The sequence below is a fragment of the Trematomus bernacchii genome, unplaced genomic scaffold (genome assembly GCF_902827165.1).
Source record: "Trematomus bernacchii unplaced genomic scaffold, fTreBer1.1, whole genome shotgun sequence".
Taxonomy (NCBI): Eukaryota; Metazoa; Chordata; class Actinopteri; order Perciformes; family Nototheniidae; genus Trematomus; species Trematomus bernacchii.
Genome location: NW_022987313.1, coordinates 13,310,509 through 13,332,666, shown reverse-complemented (window position 1 = coordinate 13,332,666; position 22,158 = coordinate 13,310,509). Strand labels below are relative to the sequence as shown.

The window sequence follows — 22,158 nt, the reverse complement described above, 5'->3', positions numbered from 1 at the left end:
AAAAAGTCTTACATTAAATACAAAAGCCAGTATCCTACTTCTGTAGCAGATTACATAGAAAATAGAATAGTCCTCTCTGATGAACACACAAGCAGTACTGGCTGCAGGGAGTTGTGTGTGTCAACGGTTAAAAGTCCCAGCGCTGAACAAAGTGACTCCAGGGCATTAGCATCATGACTAGAGTATAACAAAGATATTGCGAAAGATGTCACATGGCAAACAGGGAAAAAAAAGGAATTTACAATCCAGTGATATTGAAAGGGTGTGGAGAAAACCCCACCCTTCCTCTTTCTAAAGCGGTGCAAATCAAGAGGACATGTGTTATCTGCTGTGTTTTTGGGAGGTTTTATGATAAAAACCGGTTTTGTCCTCTTCTCCAGTGTTGTCAAACAGTAATTCCCTGAGCAAACAGAGCGTAAAGACAGCCTGTGGCCAAGTTTTCCAGCTCTTTTCTAGAATAAAACACAAAAACCTAACTGAATAGCCTCTCTCGGATCAAGGATTTTAGTAATAATAATAAAAAGTTGAAAAAAAAAGTGAAGAATGATACAGTACCTCCGGGTCGCTGGAACTCGTTCACAAATCCACGCGCCGAAGCAGTATAAACACTAAAAACAGCGTACGTAAAGTATCCTGTGTTCAGTGTATGTTTAAGCGTTGTATGGCTACCTGCCGTCCCTCTAAGCAAAGCTTCTACTTTTAGCTCTGCGCTAAGCATTCCTCTTGTATTTACTCACAGCAATGACAAATGTCAGGTAGGTGGAGATATAGAACCATATCTGTGTGCATTATGCTCTACTTCCTTATCTGCCAGCCAACGCTCTGCTTCATGCTCTGATCTCAGCAGCCGATAATAATCAATAATAAAGGCACACACAGGAACAATAGTGTTGATCCTAAGTACAGCAGGGTATTGGATCTTTCAGACTCCATGCCAAAGTGTAAACAAGGCGGGATGGCTGTCATATTAAACCTGGGAACATTCACCACTTCCCGACTCCCACCGACACAAATATATCCAGGAGCAGGTTTGACGGGTTTGATGATAATAGCACACAGACAATGAGATCCCATAGGACTATTGTCATCTTATCTTAAAGTGGAGGCACACTTTCACTATCACTAAATATCTACTTTAAATCAGATATGACATGCTGTCTGTCACTTAGCATTAAGCTTTGTTCCCTGGAGGCAGACGTGAGAGGAAGCAGTGTGAAAGTCAGAATTTGGAGAATGATCTGGAATGGGAAGCTTAAATAAGAAACCTCGGAAAAGTCAAAACAGCTACAAAAAAGCTATAATATTTTCACTTAGTAATACTACAGAAGACATAGTTTAAGTTCTTAAAGGAATATGTAACTATTCCTTTAAGAACAGTTACAGGAATATGTAACTATTTTTACCTTAAAATACCAGCATCAAAATCCTTTTAATGCTACGTTGACTCGAAGTAATGAGAATTAATTCCTCAGTCCAACTGTTCGCCACAATCTCTTTTTTTTGCAATACGTAAATGTAGTTAAGTTGAAGAAGTGCCTAATACTTTATGGGACTACGTTGATTTTGTTGAAACTCCATCATATTTTAAGGAGAAATTGTATTTTCAGGTATGTTGCTAACAGTAGCTGATATCAGCTAGTGAGCGGTTAGCTGAGATGGCTGTGCTGCAAGGACATCATCTTACTTTAACCTAAATATAAATAGATAAAAGTACTTAAAATATCAAATGTACTGTAAAATAACATATGAAGAAAATAATAATGAAGAAATTGCCCCTCTAAGACGCATTATTTTATATATTATTGAATTATTATTGCAGATGCATTCATTTGAATGAATACATTTCTCTAGTAGTTAGTTAATGCGACCCAAACTTTATTGCAAAACAGTGCATGATATTTTAAAGGGGCCCTGTTGTGCTCATTTCGGGCTTCATATATATATATATTAGTGTCTCTACTGGGACATGATTACATGCTTTAATGTTCACAAAGCTCTTAATTTTTTTTTCTCTTTTCACCCTCTGTCTGAAACCAGAGCCCAGTCTGCTCTGATTGGTTAGCTGTCCGGCTCTGTTGTGATTGGTCAACTTAGAGATGTCCCGCCCCTTAGTCTATCAAGTTCAATGTGTAAGACCGTTAGCCAAAATAAGCGTGAGTATTACATAGTGTTCTCACTATGGGTGTTTCTCAATCTCGAGTAAAGCTGCTCCAGAGCCACTATTTCAAGCATACTACGTCATCGAGTGCCGCCGAAGTACTGTTCCAATGTCCAGCATACTTGGAATTCTACCGAGCCCGGCATACTTCGTTTGGAGAAATGTTGAGGCTGCACATGTTAGGGCTGCTCGATTAAGGCAAAAATCATAATCTCGATTATTTGGGTCAATAATTGATATCACGATTATTAAAAACGATTATCCATTTACTTTGAAAACATCAATTTATTGGAGAAAAACTATTTGAACAGTATGTTTTTAACAGTTGATTAGCCTGAACTTTAAGTATAATTCAACTGAAAAACCAAAAAAAAAAAAAATGTAATTTGAAAAAAAAAAAAAAAGTAATAATAATAATAAAAAAATAATCGTTTTATTTCGATTACGTTGTTTTCGTAATCGTTGCAAGCCATAATCGTAATTGCGATTAAAATACGATTAATTGAGCAGCCCTAGCACATGTGTAGACTCCGCGGTCTTAAAATCCCCACAATGCTTTGCGCACGGACCAATTTCCCCAAATCTGTGGCGGAAGATGTAAGGCGGGGCCTCTCATATGACGCACACCTGCACACTTGCTAGCCTGTTCCACTCTTTGTTTTGCGAATGCCAGGAAGTATTCTTGCCTCGCTTCTGAAGCAAGTGACTTGGAAGACATGTGCTACCAAGCAAGCGTACTCGCGATTGAGAAACACCCCCTGTGTCAGGTAAGTAAACAAAGGAGTCCAATGGAGGCCTTTCAGTCAGGGGGAACTTTGGGATTTTAGCCTTTACAGATCATTTATATGCAAAAAAAACCTATATAACAAACTACAGGAGCAAATAAGGGACAACCCTAAAAGCATAAGAGGGCCTCTTTAAATTATCATCATATGTTTTGCATAAAGAATATTATGCATTTAACTAGTAACTGAAAGAAATGCTGTTAAAATAATGTAGTAAAGAGTACAATATTTCCATTTGAGATTTAGTGGAGCAGAAGTTTAAGTAGCAAAAGCAAAAATACCAACAAGTACCTCAAAATGTTCTTTAAAAGTACTTGAGTACTATTAAGTAGAAGAAAGTCAAAACATACTCAACATTACTATTTATTTCTAATTTTACATTCCTTATTTATTTGCCTTACAAAAGTGTGTTAGTTTCTCAGAAACAATTGCTGGTTGTCAATATAGTTCCTACCTCTGTTTTATACAACAAAAGCAACAGAACTATTATATCTGTTAGATTATTGCAAGAAGAAAAAAGACAAATAGAAATATGAGGTTGAAGTCATGAAATCAATGCTTTTCTCAAGATTGTTTTAAAGCATTTTACAGCTGCTGTAACAACTATTATAAGACTGCAGACACAGCACTTTTGAAATATGCACACACACACACACACACACACAAACTGATCCAAAACAGTTTCGTTTTTTTACTCCAACACCGATTATACATGTGTGAATAAAACCAACCTTGACGAATTTGGAGGATGAGGAAGGGTGGTGTGGCTGGTTCATGTCAAAGCTGATCATGGAGGAGGACTCAGGGTCCCAGTCCGACTCTGTGCAAACACTGATCTGGTCGAAGCTCCTGGTGGAGAGAGGCAGGAAACAGAGAGAGGGGGGGGGGGGGGGGGGGGGGTGTTATGTCATTGGTCTTTGTTTCTGCTCTCATGAAGAGTGCTGTTGTTTTTACAGTCACTTCATCAAAGTCCCTGTCCTGACATTTTGTACGGTAACTGATTTCTCAAGGACAAACTGTTATTGTTACAATTTCAATGTGACTTCAAGATACAATTGAAAAAAAACATGTGATAGACAAACACAACATTGTTAATGACTGATAATAACATAAAGAGATGCTTATGGTAGGAATAATATAAAATATAATATTCTATAAGTAACAAAAGAAATATAGTGTTAATAACAAAATAGAACAATATTGAAAGTAGGAATAAAACGAGATATCTAATAGTCAAAATCAGATCAGAAATCCTTTATTAGTCCCACAGCGGGGACATTTACATTGTTACAGCAAAAGTGGCATAGCAGTTAAAAAAGGCATGCAATAACACAGATGCTTTAACATATTCATATATAGAAGAAAAGCACACATTAGTTATACTAGAATACAAATAAAGACCAATAAGTGGGTAAGTACACATCCATGGGTAAAAATGATGAGCAGCAACTTCAGAACTGTGTGACATATGTAATGTAAGGTGTTGAGACATTATACAAATTACATTTTTTTTTAAATGTTGGGACAATCATTACAATTAGTCTATAAATAACAAAATAAAATCTTCTGAAAATAAAAATAAGTTAAGTAGGGATAATATAATATATTAGAAGATTAAATATACTAATAATACGATGAAATAAATACATGTTAACTGAGGGATAATATAATATAACTTATCTTCTATAAATAACTAAATAAAATCTATTGATAATAAAAAATAAAGAGATGTTAATAGCAAAGATAATATAAGATATGTAATATTCTATAATTAACTAAATAAAATCTACTGAAAATAAAAAGAAACAGAGATATTGAAAGTAGGGATAATAGAATATAAAAAGATTAAATCAATTTTTTATTAAAAAAAATACATATATCAACTGAGGGACTAAAAAAAGAAAAGCTGATGACAACTAAATATTATAATTAAAGAATAAAAAGTTGGTGGAAATTAAAATAATGGTTAGTAGTACCGGTACTTTTTTTGATTAAATGTAACATAATGTCTAGTCCAACAAGTAACATATGATTATGGGCCGTCCCCTGTCAGCTGCACTGGCACCTCTTAGTGTTTTCAACTGCGGTGACACTTTCCACTTAGCATTGGGTTGGAAAACAGGGTTGGAGACAGACAATATGACACTTGAAAGGCAACATTCACTCCCCAGCGGCAAAACATACACTCTCAGTAATTAGAGTGCAGCGGAGGATTGTAGGACACGTGCGAGGCATGAAGAGGTGCATCTATTTCAGGGAGGAGTGGCTTTTCTGCAGCTCAAGTATTTACAGAAGGATCACACCCAGTCTGGAGCTAGAGAGCAGCAAGATAAGAGAATGACAGACAGCGTTCCACCTCATTTCAACAGGAGAGGAGCCACAGCTGCTGTCCTGTATTGTGTCTACGGGATAGTACTGTCATATGACACGATCCTGGGTTCACAAACATGGCTGCCTCCAGGTGTGATGTCAGAAATTCTCCAATAAGAACAACATATCCAAATGTCACTTAGGTGAGGACATTAATCCAAGGCTTGAGTGTACTGTAGAATATTGTTTGACAAGATAACATTAAAGCAGTATATTCTGAACCGATCCAGACATTGTTTCACATTTACATTTCAACCAGAATGCTTGTAAAACTGATATCCACCCCTCAGTGCAATATAAAACCAGTGTATATATAAGAGGTCAATTTATTTAGGGGTAAATAACTTTTTAGACCACATAATAGAGTTGTACGTGTTCGTATTAAATAAGTCTTAGAGTATAGAGTACAAGCACATGCATTTATTTCATGTTGAAACAAATACAAACTAATATTTAATAGAAATGAATGTAAATAAAGAAATGGGAAATAACCGAAGACTTCCTTGATTACTTGCAGTTAACACAAAAGTAGAGAATACATCTTAAGACTTAAGTTTTAGACCTTAGTTTCATGACAGTAGAATGTAAGACTTTTAAGGACCCACTAAAACCCTGTTATTTTTACCTTAAAGGTGGGGTATGTAATTTATTTCAGAAACACTTTTTGTTATATTCCATGGAATGCTCTTAACATCCCGATAGCAACGAATATATTAAATGCTTTGACAATAAATACATAAAATAATTTCATCTGTGGAAGCCGTAGTACTGTAAAAAGCACGACCAATCATCTGAGCCGGCCCGGCTAAAATAACTGGATGGCCTACCTGCCTGTCAGCCTTCCATCTGTGCACAAACTTATCTCGTGCCCTCATTGGTCATGTGCGCGTTCGTGTGTGTTGGAGGAGGGGCTCTGTAAGGAAGTCTGAAGGAAGAGGCAGATTTTTTTCGGCTGCGTAGTTTCAAATTCCAGCGCACTCGAGCTGGTTTCTCCAAAATTACATACCCCACCTTTAACAATCCTTATTGTATCCGAAGAAGTAAAAAAAAGCTTTTAAATTCAGATTGGAATAAGTTATCTGTAAATACAATATGTCCCTACCTATTTAAGAATGATTTGCTTTAAACCATTAATCATGTCTATTACTGTTTCTTTATTTAGATTCTTTATTTGTATTGACCGTCTACTGTGGTTGTAGATTCTTTCTGAGTGTGTGTTTGGAGCAGCTTATGATGCTCTCGCGGGGTGTGTCCTGAAATAAGACAGCATAATGTTGCCACCTGCGGCAGTAGCTCCCTTTTTTCCACGGCCACAATAACCAGGACGAGTCTCTGCAGTGCAGTGTTTCCCCACAAGGGGGCAGAGCTAGATCAGCTTTTCAGATATCTGGCAGAAAGACAATTCAGTTGACATGAATGACTGTTCTGAAGCCTTTGTCTGTGTTCAAATGTGGGAAGACGAGAGGTCTGACTGGTTTACCGACTGAGAAAGAAATACGGAAAACAGTTAATAATAGCAATTACCAATAGCAGTTAAATTATGAATTAGAGCGCTAGATCTAGGGCTTGTGCCTTCTGATTGTAAAGTGTTTACATTCTTGTGCAAGCTGAGCTGCGGGATGAGTGGGCCACGCCTCACCTGGTGTGACCCTCAGTAACTTTACTCTTGTTAAAACAGACTGAATGTGTACTTTGCTGGAGCTATTGAAACCTCATGATGATATTGACATGATCTAATAGAGATATGAACAGTTATATCACCATCTTGTTCATGGGTTCACTTTGATGTAATCATTGTTCTTTTTTTTAAATTACATTTTTGTTATCGACAGATACAAAGACCTTCAGTGAAACAAGAATGAAATGACACAGAGGATGAGGGATTTTTCTGCATGATGTGTTTGTGTGCGTGAAGAAGATGTTTTGTGAGTTATTGTTCAGAGTGATTGAACAACACTTCTGACTCCCTCACCCCACTTGAATCCAAACTGCAATGTTAACGAAAGTGAAACACAACTTGTTTTTCTGGCCTGTGTTTCAGATCAGCGCCAAACATGTACTTTCTGTTGCTTCACACTATCATCAAAGTATTCTGTCAGTAGCTTTTCCATATTCCAGCTGATAAACAGACAAACTGAGCCAAAACCACAACCCACTAATATTAATAATAAATTACATTCAGTGTAATTACAATAGTGTAGAAGTGTTTTAATATTATTTAAAGAGGACATTATGCTCATCTTCAGGTTGATGTTTGTGTTGTGTGTCTCTACTGTGACATGTTTCTATGCTTGAATGTTTAAAAATCTCATACTGCCTGTGCTGCAGCACCTCTTTTCACCCTCTGTCTGAAACCAGAGCCCAGTCTGCTCTGACTGGTTAGCTGGCCAGCTCTGTTGTAATTGGTCAACCGCTTAGAGATGTCCCGTCTCGTTAGCCCATCACGTACAATGTGTTGGAGCGCTAGCCAATAGAAGCATGTATGTCACTGATGGCACTTGTCTCAATAGCCTGTTTTAAATTGAAGTTGTCTGAGGTCCTTACCACCAGCTGCTCTTGCAGTAATAAGTAGTGTACCTTTCTTACTGTCCTAATGTGCACAATGTAGTGACTGCTTTTCCTCTTTTTGTTTACTTAGTTGTGTTCTCTGTATTTTATATGTCTGTGTTATGTGTAATACAAATGTGTAACGTTGCTGCCTTCTTGGCCAGGTCAGCATTGTAAATGAGATTTTATCTCAATGCTTTTATCTGGTTAAATAAAAAATAAATAAAAAAAGTATGTAATTTAGTGATGTCACTATGTTACAGAAGCAAACAAAGGAGTCCAATCGGGCATTTCAGGCAGTGTGGGAGAGAAACTCACAAACACACTACAGGAAAGGGAAAAACCCAACAAGAACAAAGGGCCCCTTTAAGATCCGATATGCTTCACCCTGTCTGACTACATTTCTTATGATTCCTTAAATGCTTCTCAACATCCTCCAGGGAGCAACACGCAGGAACATGTTGCTTTGAATGAAATATGGTCATATGGATATATTGTAACCGCAGAATCTGATCAAGCTGACGCATGTAGATGAAGACAGCTCTTAACGAGGATTATAGCTCCTGCAGCAGGAGATGCAGGGGAGCCGTTGCTGCCTCCAGCATGTGAACTGATTTATAGTATGTCATTGACATCATCAGGCTGCGTCCTGTATTCAGTCTAAGTTAGTGTTATCTAAAACCAGGACTTGCTTAAAGTCTTTGTGATAAAGGTTTCCTGGTAGCAAAGGAACCAGGCACAAACCAGCTCCGACTTGTTTGAACCTTCTCTCTGTTGCAACAGACAAAGGCTCCACAGCGCACAGTTTATTAGATTTTAACAAGGAAGTTAAGTGTTAAACCATGGCATCTCTCAACAACTTCTGGGGGTACAAATGTTTTTTTTCTTAAGGGAACCTTCGCTGTCACCTTGTCCTTATTTGTGTCACTGTGAGAATGATTTTATTATTATATATTTAATGTGACGTTGCCCACAATGACCTAACACAACATTAAAGCAATATATTCCATTGTTAAAGGTGCTTCAGGGATGTTACAATACCAAACATGCCACTAAAATAAATGGTGGTATTTTTATTATTACGTCATGATCATCTCTTTATTATGTATTGTATATTACTGGGGAAAACATAATCTTTAAACCTCAGTTTTCAAGTATATCGCCAAAAACTAATTTCACCTCATTGCTTGTTTGTGTCTACTGCAAAAAGATACAACTTTAAAAACGCTTTGTTAAAAGAAATAGGTTGTTTTTCTCAACTTTGGAAACTGTATTTTGACCACTAGTGTTAACATGCTTGACATGTTTTGTCCTGTAAAAAGCAAGATGGGTAACATTCCTCCCTTCCCTTGTCTTTGGGCTTTAGTTTAGAAACTTTGCAAGTCTGTGTCCGAAAAAGGTAAAACAGCCAATCTGGAAGGTTCCAATGATATGTTACCTTTGTATCCATGGGCAGTATGTTAGCCGACCCGGAGGTCGACACCACACTAATACAACATGCCGTTGCCAGGAAAACCTTATTAACACAAACACATCTTTCCTTGCTCCAGAACAAACAGGCAAATATAACAAAGAGATTTCAGTGAGCCTGCAGACCTGTGTGAGCTACTGAAAACACTCAAACAAGGGATGGAAAGGATTCAAAAAGTGACTCACTCTGTGTTGGGTATATGAGGAGTATAATGACTCACTTGAGGCTGTTGATGGAATATAACTTGCTGTAATATAAGGGCACTGGATTTCACTGCTGCACACACGATGAACAGCCTGTGATCCAAACATGTGAAGGCCTGTGCCAAGGTCCAGTCGCCCAATAGGAAACTGGATCTGATGTATCAATGCAGCAAAAAGGCTGATGCTCTGTAATTGGTCTATTTTTTATTTCCGCATGCTCAGATAACAACCAAGGGTTCGGTGTTATGCTTAGCACTTATAGCCAAATCAACACAATGAAGTGCTAATGATATGATATAAATAGGCCCTAAAGTGGCTTCACACTATGAGTCAAAAACAGCCCTTGTTTGTAAGAGTTACTGTGAATTGGGGAGTGCCTGGAACAACTGCTGCTGGGACGAGTGTTTGCCAGATGCTGGGCGGGTCTGCGGCTACCAGTAGGCTGCAGCCACTACACTGCCACATGGACTCATAGCTGGGGTGCTTGTGTGCAATGGACACCATTTCAATATGGTTTTGAAAATGTCATGCAGTCATGATCATGCATCTTTGGCAGCTAAACTATATTTTACTCGCAGTACAGAAACCAAATGCATGTGCGCTCTATCCTGCAGAAGTGAGTGCAGAGGGAGTAATAAAATGCATACAGTGTATCTTTGTTACTATAATCTTGGGAAAGAGAGTTGTGATGTAATCTCAACTACAAGGTGATGACTGTGTTACAAAAGCTGTTCATAATGCTGGCTGACATGTTGACTTTGGAAGGGGAGGCAGACACAAACACACACTGGCACCTTCCATTGTTTCTCCTGCTTTTTCCCAAATTTCACAAGCGGCTATTATTGCCAGGGAAGCTAGTTTCTTGTCAGGACAACATAAACATTTTAATAATGATACATACAAATACTCATGGTAAGTGAATATTATGAGATCTCAAGTTTCGCTCCTACATATATAGATACTCTATTTCACAAGATTTGTAGATAAAAATCAAATGATTAGTAAGTAAGGGTTTTCCCGGGATATTTCATAATTTTGACTGACCATAAGTATGTTTATTTTTCTCATCCCTAATATTTAAGAGCTTTATGACACCAAACGTTGACACATTCAGAATGCATAAATTGTATCCTCAAGTCCACAAATCATAAAAATAACCAATATGTTTAAGGATAGTACGGTGCCAATGCTTCTTAATCGTAAATGTGATGCCTCCTATTCCTTTTATTGTATATATAAAATAATCCTTTATTATTTATTTTAACATGTTCACATTTTGACAGACAAGATAATGAAACAGTGAGGTTGATACTAAAAACTTGACTAGTTACATCTATTCCACACAGAAAAGGATCAGGAATTGAGATGATAATCAGAATTTATAACAGCCTTGGTATCAATGAAATTGTATTTAATCCAATCCCTGTCTTATTTCACCATTTAATTCAGAAATACAAATTCTAAGTGAGAAGAAATGTAAAACTTTGATGCACAGAATTTCCAAACAGCAGGGCGGATATCTGTGTCGAAACACATTTGGCTCCTGTGCTCAGTGTGCTGCAATAATGATAATCAGCTCCAAGATTAGAGATCCTTTCACAATAAGAACTTTATTTTCCATTGCAAAACTTGAGTCAGCCCACAGTTCTTACCTAATCCCAATTGGATCGTGAGAAGCACTTCTTTTTTTGGGTGTGTGATTCTGCATGAAAGTGTGAATTGTGCACACAAGCAGTTTGTTGTATAGGCTATTAGCTTCTTAATTTAAAGGTAAAATAAGTCAAATTCCCTCTTCAAAATGTCTGAAAAAAACTAGACCTATATTTTATATGTTGTTAAGTTGTGAACCTACTTGGTCTTTTTCAATTTACATTTATCGGATAAAGGAATTTAGAACAGGGTTGCCAACTCTCACGCATCTGGCGTGTGACACACGCTTTCACTCTCAATCTCACGCTCTCACGCTGCCCAAACTATTCTCACGCCAAAAACAAGATGAACCGGCGATCGTTTTTGGTTGGTTATTTACAATGTTGAGTTGACAGCTGCTCAAGCTGTCGATCCGCCCCCACCACTCTTAACAACGTTAACAGACAGCAGAGCAGTGGGAGCCGGTTGGTCAATCCCCGACCCGTATTGCGCATGCGCAGATGATCTAAGATCCAGCAGAAAGGATAAAAAAGTAAAAGTCTGCTGCTTATTGTTCTACTAGGTCAAAATAGAGTCAAAGAGTATGAGAGTGAGAGTGTGTTAATTAATATATTTGGCAGTTTGGAGTAAGTCTGTAGATTTGTTTGTGTGTGTGTGTTTGGCCTCTCACGATAATTAATTTTGTTGGATACATTTTCCCGGAAATTATTGCGATAAACGATAATATTGTCGGCACCGTTGTAAGACCATTTTAGACCACTGACATAATGATAATATATAATAATAATTCAAGTACATCCTTTCAAACTGCTAGTCACATCCTCATGTAAATGGCATTTTATCGAGTTCATTTTTATTTATCGTACGATAAGGCAATTATTTGCGTATCGCAACAGGCACACAATAAAACAGTGGAAACAAACATGTGTTTGACTTTCATTAATGAATGAAACGTTGTGCCCTTTATAGTCTGTGTCCATTATTGTGTATTTGTATATATTGTATATATATCCTATATATATGCTAAGGTCCCGCTACTGACACGATAGCAGTTATTTAGTGCGCATATGTGTAATTAAACCCATGATATCAAAATCTCACTCCAGCCAGGTACCCAAAGTTGGCAAGCCTGATTTAGAAGGACGTCTGGATTCAAATGTATTAGAGAAACAAGCTAAGCTAACCTTTGCGGTGGCTAGGCCTCTTGCCTAGGAAATCAAATAGTTTGAACCTAAAATGGCTTTATTCAGAGTTTTTACCAGGTTGTATCACATGATCCGTTTGATTTGGCAAGGAGGAGACTGGGAATCATTTATATCCCTTTAAAAAACCTCATGAAAGTCTCAATTCAGAAGGATTATGTCAAAGGAACAGATTTGCAAATGTTAGCGGTTAGCCTGTATTTAGCCCATCCGTCATGTGTCCCTGTTCACCCTGAATTAAAACATGAAACTTCTTTAACAACTGTGTTTACAGGTTTTAAACACATGATGTGTTTGTTTTGAAGAGGAGGAACAGATCGTTTATCTCCCGGAGTAACAACCTCCTGAACTACATAGAATGACAGTGACAACAACAACAAGAAGCTGACTGTCTGACAATGACAAATGCCAACAACGCCACCAAACTCCATCCTCTGTCTTTCATTTGATTTACCTCTAGTGACAATAAACTACATCTACGTGTTTAAACCCACCAATTAATAGATGCACACAGGTTCAACAACAGTGTTAGTTTGAGGACCAAAGCCAGGGCATGTTTACTTTAGTTATACCTGCCTATTTGCTGCTCCCTCACCTTTTCACATGTGAATGGATGTGTTTTTGTTTGAGGGCCTATTGCAATACAGAAGTGCAACAAAAGGGTGTTTGTGCTGGAGTTAACACGCAGCCACTATCACATGTCAAAATCTATCCAGCATGCTAATATTGACAGAAAGACAAATGTACAGTTATGCAACATATAACTATAACTATATGCAGACATGTGCATGTTTCTGTAACATTATTCAACTTGTGCATTCCACTTTCATTATTTAGTTTAATGAAAGTAAAAATGAAAACACTGCCTTATACAGAATAATAGCAAACGGTCATTAATATCCTGCACAACTTGAATGACTAAACAATCTCAATGGCTAACGAGGCCAACAGAGTACAGTATTAAACTGGCTCCACGTAGACCTGGCTTATCCAATAGCTATACTTAGGAGTAACACTTATGTAATACCTTTGTCATTGGACCTGTTTAAAGTAAAGGCTGATCGAACGTGTCCAGTGATTCATTAGTTTCTTTCAGACCTGTTGAATCAAACAGCCCAATGTAAACAATTGAGTTATTTGGGTTCAGGTAATTAATCGGATGCTACATTTGCAGGCTCAGTGTATATCTAATTATAAACCAAACTCTAGTTCTAGTAAATAATAGTCAGAGTTCAGCTTTTCAGAACAGTTTTCTCCATGACAGGTGGCTTCAAAGACACTATGGCCAACCTTTTAAGCCTTAACAGTATTTGTTAATATTAGTGCAAAGATTTCAAATAAACTCTTAGCAGTTCCTGTTTGCAATGAGGCCCTAATGCACTTCCATATAGGCCTGATGTTTTGTGTCATGTTTTTATTATATTGAAGTTACATTCTGTATAGACCTAAAAATATATGCTTTTCATGCCTGTGTGTTTCGATTTGACTGAATAATGATTCTGTGATCAAAAAAATGTATTTGACACAAATATGGCAATTGGGTGTTTTAAAATTCTTTCACCCATTATGCCTTGGTGAATTTTTTCAGATTTTAAGAACTGATTTTACATTTACCATTTAGGTGCTTTGGATATATGATAAGCTACACGCACAAAATGCATACGAACATTTACTCATAAGTAAACTCTAATTTAGTTTAATTGCCTTCCTCTGAAGAAAACAAGCTGTTCAGACGCTGTGGTTTGGTTATTTTAAACGGATTTTTTAATTAAAGATGAATTCTGTATTGTTATATATACCGTTACCGTGATGTCAAATTACATAAACCGTAATATAAGCTTTTGGCCATATTGGCAATCCCATCTCATATTCCTGTTGACCGAGGCCTGCAATACAAAAATCTAAACATGTTTGAGTGAGGAATTCTTTGAGAGGCTTTAGAGACTGCAGGTCTACGCTAGCAATGTAGTCTATGACAGGTATGATGAAATGCCTTCTCATATCGCTGAGAACAGATCTGTCAGTTACAATAAAGAGGGAGGAAGAAGAGATTAGAACATTATTATTTAGATGCAACTGTCAATCACTCTGTAGGGTGACAGAAGGACAATCCACATTCCTCAGTAATAAGGATAAAACCTTTGCAAATCTAAGTCGTTTGGCCAGTTTTGTAGGAGATGTGTGAGCATCAAAACATAACTTCACAGATGCAGATTTTATCTACATTTTCTGTAAAGAGATAAGACACTTCTTAACCCCACCCAAAGCCGTTTCAAAAATATCTCTCCAAACAGTTCAAACAAACAGCACATTTTACAGCCTGCTCGCTGAAGCGACATCCTTTACACGTGAGTGAACTCATTTGTTTTCTCTCCCAACCCTCCCTGCAGCACACACCTTCTTTACCGTGCCTGCGTGCCTCCTTCCCCCAGCAATATCTCTCAAACTCATATTTGATATAGACGGCACTCAACAGGCTAATATTTACCAGCTACGACAGCATGTGGCTAGTATCCTTTTCAATATTGTGTTATTGTCATCATGGCAAAATGTGACCCTGGATATACCCACTGCAGCTGCAACCACAACAAATGCAGTTTGTGGAACTTTGCCAGGTATATTGCTATCTGTGGACAGATTCTGTCAACACAACAGCATCACAACAGTGCAAGATGCAGTCACGAACATTATAGATAGGTATTTGAGTTAAAAATGAAAGAGATTGGTGTGGTCCATGATTATCGCACTACCACAAGTTCATTTTCATTCAATTAGAACGATTTGTTCTACCTCTTTTTTGGAGAGAAAAGAAAACTGATTCCAGAGACATTTGTTTCCTGCAGTTGCAACATTTTTTGATTACCCATAACACATTTAAACAACTGTAAACGTGGCTGGTTGGTTGAACATGTGACTACAGTTCCCTGCTTTAAAGGCCACGTGTTCTTTTCTCAGGAAGTTGAACCTGTTGTTTAAGCATTTGCCATAAACTGCAACTGTCAAACAGTAAATCTTTATTTATCATCTGATCCTCCATGAAATGTAACCGGTCAAACGTACTGCTGGCTGACTGCATTCCCGTGAAGATACTGTAAGTAGAGCAAAGAACAGTAGCAGAGCACAGGTAGGGTAATGAACTAGATCTCAATCAAACAAAAGAACATAAGAAGTGCACTGCTCATCAACTCTTTCCAATTCTTTATGTTTTGCAAAATTGCAAACACAATCACTCTTTCTCCCTCTGTTGACCCCACACACACACACACACACACACACACACACACACACACACACACACACACACACACACACACACACACACACACACACACACACACACACACACACACACACACACACACACACACACCACACACACACACACACACACACACACACCACCACACACACACAGTTGTTTTCACCCTTACAGTGTAAACCCATCCGTAGCGTTATTAGTCGCTCAGACCAAGTGGTCCAGGAGTGTGGGGATGTAGTACTAAGACGGAAAAAACCTAGACCAAGTCGAGTTTTTTAGTTTTAGAATTAAAAACGTTAACCAATCATTTACTGCGAGCCAGTTGAGCACCATTGTAAAGCATAATATTTTCATAGGTCTACACAATGCATTGGAAAGTCAAGGGGGTCCTGACAAAGCATCCATATGTGATGAGATGACGAGAATGGGTTGACACACTGGGCACTGAACTACTCACCAAAGCAGTTAAGCTAGTCTTATATAAACCTATGTATGTGGATTGCACTCAAACCAGGCCTTGGCCATTTTAACACATAAGTACTGTTTGTGGCATGGTGCTTAAAACTTTTTCTTTATCTAATCTCATTAATGTGGAACATTGGAGAATGTGTGTCAATGTTTTTCTCAAGTCGATGATATTACGTTCCATTACATAAGTTACTTATGGTTGCATTTGCTTATACAAGTATTCCCATTGCCTGGAGGAAATCAACAGTAAAGCTCTCAGCCTGGTCCATGTGGCTCCCAATGCTCTGAGACCTGGTGCCTGTACTACGAAACCGGATTTTCCTAACCTGGATATGTTTGAGTTAGCCGGTTGGCCCAATCCAAAACATACGCGCTCTAGCTAAGCTGTACTACGACGCTGGTTATCAAGTGGATCGCTCAAGCCAGCCGTGTCCTATCTAGTTAGGTGCGCGTTCACATGAAAGGGGTGGTATTTGGAGCATTCGACCAATCTCAAACATGGACAATCGTACTGACAGCACAGCGTCATACTTCCTGAATGAAAAGTGAACTTTAATATTAGTCAAATATGAAGAAGTTAAACTTTAAACATCCATGACTTAAACACTTTATCCAGGATAAAAGCCACATAGAATAGTGAATACAGCTGGTAAAAGAAAAAGCGTTTGAATGCGTACATTAACAGGTTTATGATATCACTGCCCCGTCCAAGACACGAGTGGATCTGACTTTAATTACATTTGACTCGAGTGTTTCGTCAACTTAATGTGTTGCTTAAAATAATACTTCTGCATACAGTATGTGACACTGTGAGTGTTGCACGGCCAGATACGGCTCAAGAAGCTGACTCAGATAAGGAAATATATGATACATTATGATGTGATATGATATGAATGATAATGGGACACATCTACGTCTGCACTCACAGTGCCGCGGACTGTACTTAATGTTACTCTGATCCGGTTACTAATGTCGTGGCAGATATTTAAGTAAGCTTTCTTAACGCTAATGTTATAATAGTCAGATTGCTCTGAAGATGGGAGGGGATATTCTATTAATTTTCACGTTCACACAGTCAGTTGATTTTTGCCGGCCGTCTTTCCTGCAACGGCAGTTTTTCTGTATTTCCTCTATCCTGTAATATGACTTGATAGCTTTAAACTCCGCACACGGAGCTCTGATTGGTCAGCAGGCAGTGCTTTCACTGAGTTGATCTCTTAGCCTGCAACCTAACCTCCTCCCGAGGAGGTTAGCCGCTCAGCATAAGTTACCATGGAGATCTAGCCCGCTAAAAAGAGAACCAGCGTCGTAGGACCGGAAAGCCCGAGTTTTCCCTGAAGTCAGCCGGCAAAGGGAAAATCCGGCTTCGTAGTACAGGCCTCTGGTGTCTAGTGTTTGTTTGCATGTGAATGAGCAGGTGAGAACAGGTGTGCATACTGTATATATCAGGGAGTCACAGCGCATTTCAGTCAGTCCATGGCTTCTCTCAACATGTCATGCACTAGGGATGTCTTGAGAACTGATTAATTGTATCAACTCAAGCCAAATTTCTGAAAAACACTGTGGTGGTAGAATCATCAGAGCTAACTAAAGACGTTGTGCCCTGGGGACGATAGGAGTTGATCTTATCAAATACACACAGACTACAGGTGGTATCATTGAGTTGCTCTGCGTGGGTTTACACCTAACGGCCCCGTTTTTTAATTAAACCAATGGAAGGATGACACATGGTTTACATTTTCCAACTGATCCAGTTTGAGTTTCCAAAGGCAAACAGAAATTGTAAATAAAATAAAATGCGGTGGATGTTGGATTTCTGTATGACTCAACAGTGTCGGAAAGGATGTGCTTTTCCGAGGTTTGAAAATAGTCAGTGGAAAAAGCGTATTCAAAAATGTTACTCATATAGCTGCTGGCCAGTTAGCTATCTAATTCCTATATACTACACTGGTGAAAGAGAATGGGCCAGATCCATCGATCCAACGATCCATCGATCAGTATCATCGATGCAAAGTGAAACGATGATAAACAGACTTATTAATGAATGGTTCAGGCCACTAAATGTTGCAGAGTGTTTGGTCAATATAGAAAGCGAGTGTGACAGTGACTGGTATAGTAGTTAGTGGTTTATTTGTTAGTGATGAACAATACAACACATGTTTACATTTACTTCGACTTTATCAGTTGCAGGCCCCTGAATTGAACCAAATAGAAATCAGACGGGTATTTCGGCAAACACAGTGCTATTGTCTAAATAATAGATGTTTTAAACGTAGCGTGATTAAACTTTAGATTTTCAGTGGGAAAGTGTCGCAAAGAAAAGAAAGAAATAGAAAGAATAATCTTAGCAGATATTAATTTAGAGTGGCCAAAGATCATCTTGATTAAACAAGGTATGAATGATTGCATTATTGATGTGGGACCACAGCCACAAAAATGTTGACTTGTTCCTTTTTGCTTTTAAACTCCACACCCTCACCTTAGGGATTGTCTAGGAAAGGCAGGAATCTGTAGCCTCTGCTCAAAGGGTGGGACAGGTATATCTGTCTGCTAGATAAGGTATTTTGGAAGACTGCAAGAGCTTTCATCTACACTTTGTTTGGAAGTCATCTAGTGAAGCTATTGGCTTTTCTTTTTTTCGCAGACAGACTTTTTAAAAATATTGCTGCAAAAGAGAGAAACAAAGCATGTACCCTAGCACCAATCGGACCACAAACACAGACTCTCAGAACTGTTTCTAATCCCTCAGTGTTATCAGTGAGTTTGAACAGGCTGTACTTTCTCTCAGGTGTTCCCTCAGTACTTGAAATACTTCAGGTGTTATACTGGTCAGATTCCAACAAGTCACAGGCCCGGAAATTCTAAAGAGCTGTGATGGGAGGCGTGTGGCGCAGTGGATAGAGCGTTGGTGTTCGGATCAAGGGAGCACAGGTTCAAACCCCACTGCAGTCAGCATGTCGTTGTGTCCCTGGGAAAGACACTTCACCCCAAATTGCTCCTGTGGGGATTGCCCACAGTATTGAGTATGTAAGTCGCTTTGGATAAAAGCATCTAACAAGTAGCATGTAATGTAATGATATCATACATTTCTTTCAATGATAACGTGACAGCTGAAACCTGCCTCAAACTGAATGATTTCATCCTCTTGCAAACAGTGACAAGGTATAGCGTGATGATGTATCCGTTTTCAGTTTACACAATATAGGGAATATACCTGAATCCACCAGGTGTGTATGTTTGCTTAATACTGTTTAAACTGACTCAGCAGGTGATGAAACGCTGGAACAGAGAACACATAGAGAGGTTTACGGTCTTGAAGTTGCATAATGAAAAAGTTGACAGTTTGTTGAGATGCATAAATAAAATGCACACTTTGGTTTTACAGTAAGTGTGAATAAAGTGTGTCACTGATTCTCCTTGAATGAATACTTGAATGACAGGTGAAAAACTAACCCTGTTTCCTCTATTTCATATGCAGTTGAGTTTATGTTACTGAACTACTAGCTTAAATAAACACCACAGGCTAAAGATGTGGAAAGACTGGAGTATCAGCTACAGAATTGCACACCGATATGTTGCATTTTGTATTAAGTCATTATAGAGACCTCAAATATTAAGGGAACAATACAACATTTAAAACTAACACACCCTTCCTGTTTGTGGCAAGATGTTGGTATCAGTTTTTAGTCTGTGTAGTATAAAGGTAAACCGTACACGAAACACGGAATTTGCTGGATTCCAGTTTTAAAAATGTGCTTTAAAACGTTCTACTTTCTCCAATCAAACAAAGATAAAACTGAGGAAATGGTTTTTGGAGCCAAGGCAGAACGTATAAAAGTTAGCGCTGAGCTTCAGTCTGCAATGTTCAAAACAACAGATAGAGCCAGAAATCTAGGTGTAGTCATGGACTCTGACCTGAGTTTCAACAGTCACATTAAAACAGTTACTACATCAGCCTACTATCACCTAAAGAACATATCTAGGATTAAAAGATTACACACCTTCTTTACCGTGCCTGCGTGCCTCCTTCCCCCAGCAATATCTCTCAAACTCATATTTGATATAGACGGCACTCAACAGGCTAATATTTACCAGCTACGACAGCATGTGGCTAGTATCCTTTTCAATATTCTGTTATTGTCATCATGGCAAAATGTGACCCTGGATATACCCACTGCAGCTGCAACCACAACAAATGCAGTTTGTGGAACTTTGCCAGGTATATTGCTATCTGTGGACAGATTCTGTCAACACAACAGCATCACAACAGTGCAAGATGCAGTCACGAACATTATAGATAGGTATTTGAGTTAAAAATGAAAGAGATTGGTGTGGTCCATGATTATCGCACTACCACAAGTTCATTTTCATTCAATTAGAACGATTTGTTCTACCTCTTTTTTGGAGAGAAAAGAAAACTGATTCCAGAGACATTTGTTTCCTGCAGTTGCAACATTTTTTGATTACCCATAACACATTTAAACAACTGTAAACGTGGCTGGTTGGTTGAACATTTAGCCAAGCCCCAAAACTGACAAAGATAGACTGTTTTTTTTCACCCTTACAGTGTAAACCCATCCGTAGCGTTATTAGTCGCTCAGACCAAGTGGTCCAGGAGTGTGGGGATGTAGTAAGACGGAGAAAACTTAGACCAAGTCGAGTATTTTGGTTAACCAATCATTTACTGCGAGCCAGTTGAGCACCATTGTAAAGCATAATATTTTCATAGGTCTACACAATGCATTGGAAAGTCAAGGGGGGTCCTGACAAAGCATCCATATGTGATGAGATGACGAGAATGGGTTGACACACTGGGCACTGAACTACTCACCAAAGCAGTTAAGCTAGTCTTATATAAACCTATGTATGTGGATTGCACTCAAACCAGGCCTTGGCCATTTTAACACATAAGTACTGTTTGTGGCACGGTGCTTAAAACTTTTTCTTTATCTAATCTCATTAATGTGGAACATTGGGGAATGTGTGTCAATGTTTTTCTCAAGTCGATGATATTACGTTCCATTACATAAGTTACTTATGGTTGCATTTGCTTATACAAGTATTCCCATTGCCTGGAGGAAATCAACAGTAAAGCTCTCAGCCTGGTCCATGTGGCTCCCAATGCTCTGAGACCTGGTGTCTAGTGTTTGTTTGCATGTGAATGAGCAGGTGAGAACAGGTGTGCATACTGTATATATCAGGGAGTCACAGCGCATTTCAGTCAGTCCATGGCTTCTCTCAACATGTCATGCACTAGGGATGTCTTGAGAACTGATTAATTGTATCAACTCAAGCCAAATTTCTGAAAAACACTGTGGTGGTAGAATCATCAGAGCTAACTAAAGACGTTGTGCCCTGGGGACGATAGGAGTTGAGCTTATCAAATACACACAGACTACAGGTGGTATCATTGAGTTGCTCTGCGTGGGTTCACACCTAACGGCCCAGTTTTTTAATTAAACCAATGGAAGGATGACACATGGTTTACATTTTCCAACTGATCCAGTTTGAGTTTCCAAAGGCAAACAGAAATTGTAAATAAAATAAAATGCGGTGGATGTTGGATTTCTGTATGACTCAACAGTGTCGGAAAGGATGTGCTTTTCCGAGGTTTGAAAATAGTCAGTGGAAAAAGCTTATTCAAAAATGTTACTCATATAGCTGCTGGCCAGTTAGCTATCTAATTCCTATATACTACACTGGTGAAAGAGAATGGGCCAGATCGCACCAGGGGGTTAAAACACTCCAGGGTTCAGTTCAACCTGGTTAACTCAGGCGGATGTGAACTACAGTAGGTGGGGTGTAACGATCCATCGATCAGTATCATCGATGCAAAGTGAAACGATGATAAACAGACTTATTAATGAATGGTTCAGGCCACTAAATGTTGCAGAGTGTTTGGTCAATATAGAAAGCGAGTGTGACAGTGACTGGTATAGTAGTTAGTGGTTTATTTGATAGTGATGAACAATACAACACATGTTTACATTTACTTCGACTTTATCAGTTGCAGGCCCCTGAATTGAACCAAATAGAAATCGTACA

The 22,158-nt window shown here is 38.5% G+C and overlaps 1 protein-coding gene across 2 annotated transcripts in view; it reads right to left on the bottom strand.

Moving 5' to 3' along the window:
- Positions 1–22,158, bottom strand: part of crybg1a (crystallin beta-gamma domain containing 1a) — a 52,204-nt gene that overhangs the window by 25,905 nt on the left and 4,141 nt on the right. For both annotated transcript variants that reach the window (XM_034126274.1, XM_034126267.1), the window contains exon 2: positions 3,675–3,792. In XM_034126274.1, the coding sequence (XP_033982165.1) occupies positions 3,675–3,792 (118 nt within the window). The remainder of the gene's footprint in view (positions 1–3,674; positions 3,793–22,158) is intronic.